The 2855-nt window shown below is 35.5% G+C and overlaps 1 protein-coding gene across 1 annotated transcript; it reads left to right on the top strand.

Moving 5' to 3' along the window:
- Positions 1–1491: 1491 nt before the first annotated feature.
- On the top strand, positions 1492–2539 carry LOC111459583. The gene has a single exon (XM_023102566.1). The coding sequence runs from the start codon at positions 1651–1653 to the stop codon at positions 2518–2520; it is 870 nt and encodes a 289-aa protein (XP_022958334.1). The 5' UTR covers positions 1492–1650; the 3' UTR covers positions 2521–2539.
- Positions 2540–2855: the final 316 nt, after the last annotated feature.

Consider the following 2855-nt stretch of genomic DNA (forward strand, 5'->3'; position numbering starts at 1 on the left):
TTTTTTTTTTTTTTTTTTTTTTTTTTTTTTTTTTTTTTTTTTAATTTATTGCTCTTTTTTAAAAAATGATTCCTAACTTTTATTTTATTTTTTAAAGCTTAGTATAATTCAAGTTCGGAGAAAACTTTTATTTTAGTATATAGTCTTTTCATAGCTATATCCGCTTTCAATATCTAGGTAAATCTTACTTCTTTAATGTAATTATTACTTGTTCGTTTTGGCCCGCTATTTATTGTTGTTAGCCTCACGATTTTAAAACGTGAGTTTTTATATCATTACTAGTGTCTGACTCTAATACCATTTGTAACGGTCAAAGCTCACCCATAAATGTTTTTGACATGTAATGTATCATCGTAGACTGATGATAGATTTTCACACTCTTATAAGTAATGTTTTGTTATGTTGTTCGACATATGTGGGACCGAAAAAATGAAAAAGCAAAAGAAAAAGAAAAATAAAGACAAAAAAGAGAAAAAGTAAAGATTACAAAAGAATTCTCATAATGTCATCATGTTCGCTGAATTGAAGTTATTGAGAAATCCACTAAAAACATTTTACTATAAAATATACCCATAAAACTTAAGTGCATCAACCTTTTAATTTATAGTTTATAATAAACTATGATTTATAAATATTAAAGCTAAAAAGAAAATATTATAAGAATAAATGTTAATGAAAATTAAATTGCATTAAATAGGGGGAGTTGGGATTCTAATAAATTAACATTAAAAAAATGAATGAGCTTAGTTCGAATTAATTAGTTAAAAAAAAAAAGCAAAATAAATTAAAATTAAAGTTAAATCGAATATGAGGGGGGATATAATCCAGTGCGGTTAAGGCGTAAAGTAAAATCACCATGGAGACCTAATCATGTGGATGCAATTGAATTCAAAGAATAACCATGGGGACCACAAATCTCTGAAACGCATTTGATGAAATTTTGTTTGCTGAGACTTAATTTCCTTTTGTTCTTCTTCTCTCTGCGAGAAAATCAGACATGGTCCACGTGGGTAAAGATAAGATGACCAAAATAAATAAATAAATAAATAAATAAATAAATAAAAATAAACACCCCCTAATCATTTATTCCATTTTGAATTAGAATTTGTTTGGTTAAATTTGGTTAATTTAATTTTTAATTATTATTTTATTGACGTATATATTAAAATTTTAATTTACATTTTTTGAATTGATAGTGTAAGTGGAATGTCAAATGTGTCTCCGATTATGTTCAATAAACAGTAATTTAATGATAATGAGTTGTTAACAATTTTAATAATATTTTTAAGAGTTGGCCTAATTTAAATGTTTAATACATCGAGGTTTAAATTTCAAACACAATAATAGTGATACAATTTCAAATCCTAAGATATTATTACTATAATTAAAAAAAAGAAAAAATGAGGGGCAGTTTCGTCATTTGGTCTTCTTCAGTGGATGTAGTAAATAAAAACCTCCATTTAATATAGCGCCTGCAACTCTTCCTTCCGTTTCCATTTCTTTAGACACAGCGACGAACGATGAGACACAGCCATTACCCAACTTGACCCATTTTTTACCCTTTTCCACAGACAAGAAAGGAAAAGAAGATTCCGGCAAATCTCACACGACAGTACCACGGCGGCGGCGGCATTGCATTGAGCTTTGTTAATGGCGTGGGTCAAATCCCTTCAGTGCAAATCCAGAGTCTTCGAAGACGTTTATCATCCAAGCCCTAAGAATCTAATCCCGAGTGCCAGCTGTCGGAAGGGCGTTCAGAGCCTCAAAGACGTCGTTGAAACCACCAAATCGAAGAACAAGAAGCCCAAACCCTCGCCGCCCGACAGAAAACCTGTTCCTCGAATCTCCAAATCAGAACCCGGATCGAGTCCCTGCACCCGCTCCAGAACCAGCGTTTCCTCTCGTTCATTGATAAGGCCCAACGATCTCCTCTTTCCGGCGCTTTCGGAGTTGCCGGAGGGCCATCATTCACGGAGCGTCGTCGAGATAATCTTCCACACCAGGTGGACCCCCAAGGCGTTTACGGGTCAGGTCGAGATGATTTTCAAGGTCCAGAACGGGTCCAAGACGGTGGCCCGATTTGAAGAGTATCGCGAAATGGTCAAGGCCAAGGCGGCAATGGGATGTCCCGCCGACGAGGAGAATGCCCGTTCTGTCGCCGACGGGAACGAGGTCATGAGGTTTCACTGCATGGGTCCGACATCCGACTGTGCAAAATACGACGGTAGCGGCGCCGCCGCCGGGTGGAGTTTCCCCGGGGTGAGAGGGTCGTCATCGTCGGCGATTTGCACTTTCGCCGGAAGTGGGGTAGCCCACGAGAACGCCGGCGGCGGAAGAGGGAGAAGAGCGATGTTGGTTTGTCGGGTCATCGCCGGTCGGGTCTCAAAGCAAGCGAAGAAACCCGACCCGTTTCTGGAAGCCCGAGTTGGCGTGGACTCGGTGAGTAGGGAAAACGGCGAGTTGCTCGTATTCGACTCGCGTGCAGTCCTCCCTTGTTTCCTCATCATCTACAAATTGTAAAAAAAAAAAAAAAAAAAAACATTATTATAATTTTTTTTATATATTTTGGGATATTTTTTTGGCGACGAAATGAAAATCTTTTAAATTTTCACGTTTCACCATAATTAATTGTCTTTATTTTTCATGCGTGATACAATTATATTGAAAAATGCTAATTAACCAATATTATTTCCTTCATAATTAATTAATTTTCTGTCTTTATTCCTTAGAATTGGCTCAGAAATTCACGTGTTGTTTTGGCAGATAGGAAACAAAATGAATATGGAAAATAAAATATTATTAAATAAATGTAAAAAAGGAAAAAAAAAAAAAAAAAAAAAAAAAAAAAAAAAAAA

This window comes from Cucurbita moschata, unplaced genomic scaffold, assembly GCF_002738365.1.
Source record: "Cucurbita moschata cultivar Rifu unplaced genomic scaffold, Cmos_1.0 Cmo_Scf00022, whole genome shotgun sequence".
Lineage (NCBI taxonomy): Eukaryota > Viridiplantae > Streptophyta > Magnoliopsida > Cucurbitales > Cucurbitaceae > Cucurbita > Cucurbita moschata.

Bases quoted from the DNA above. Each gene is read 5' to 3' on its own strand.
- LOC111459583 (XM_023102566.1), top strand. From the start codon at position 1,651: ATGGCGTGGGTCAAATCCCTTCAGTGCAAATCCAGAGTCTTCGAAGAC.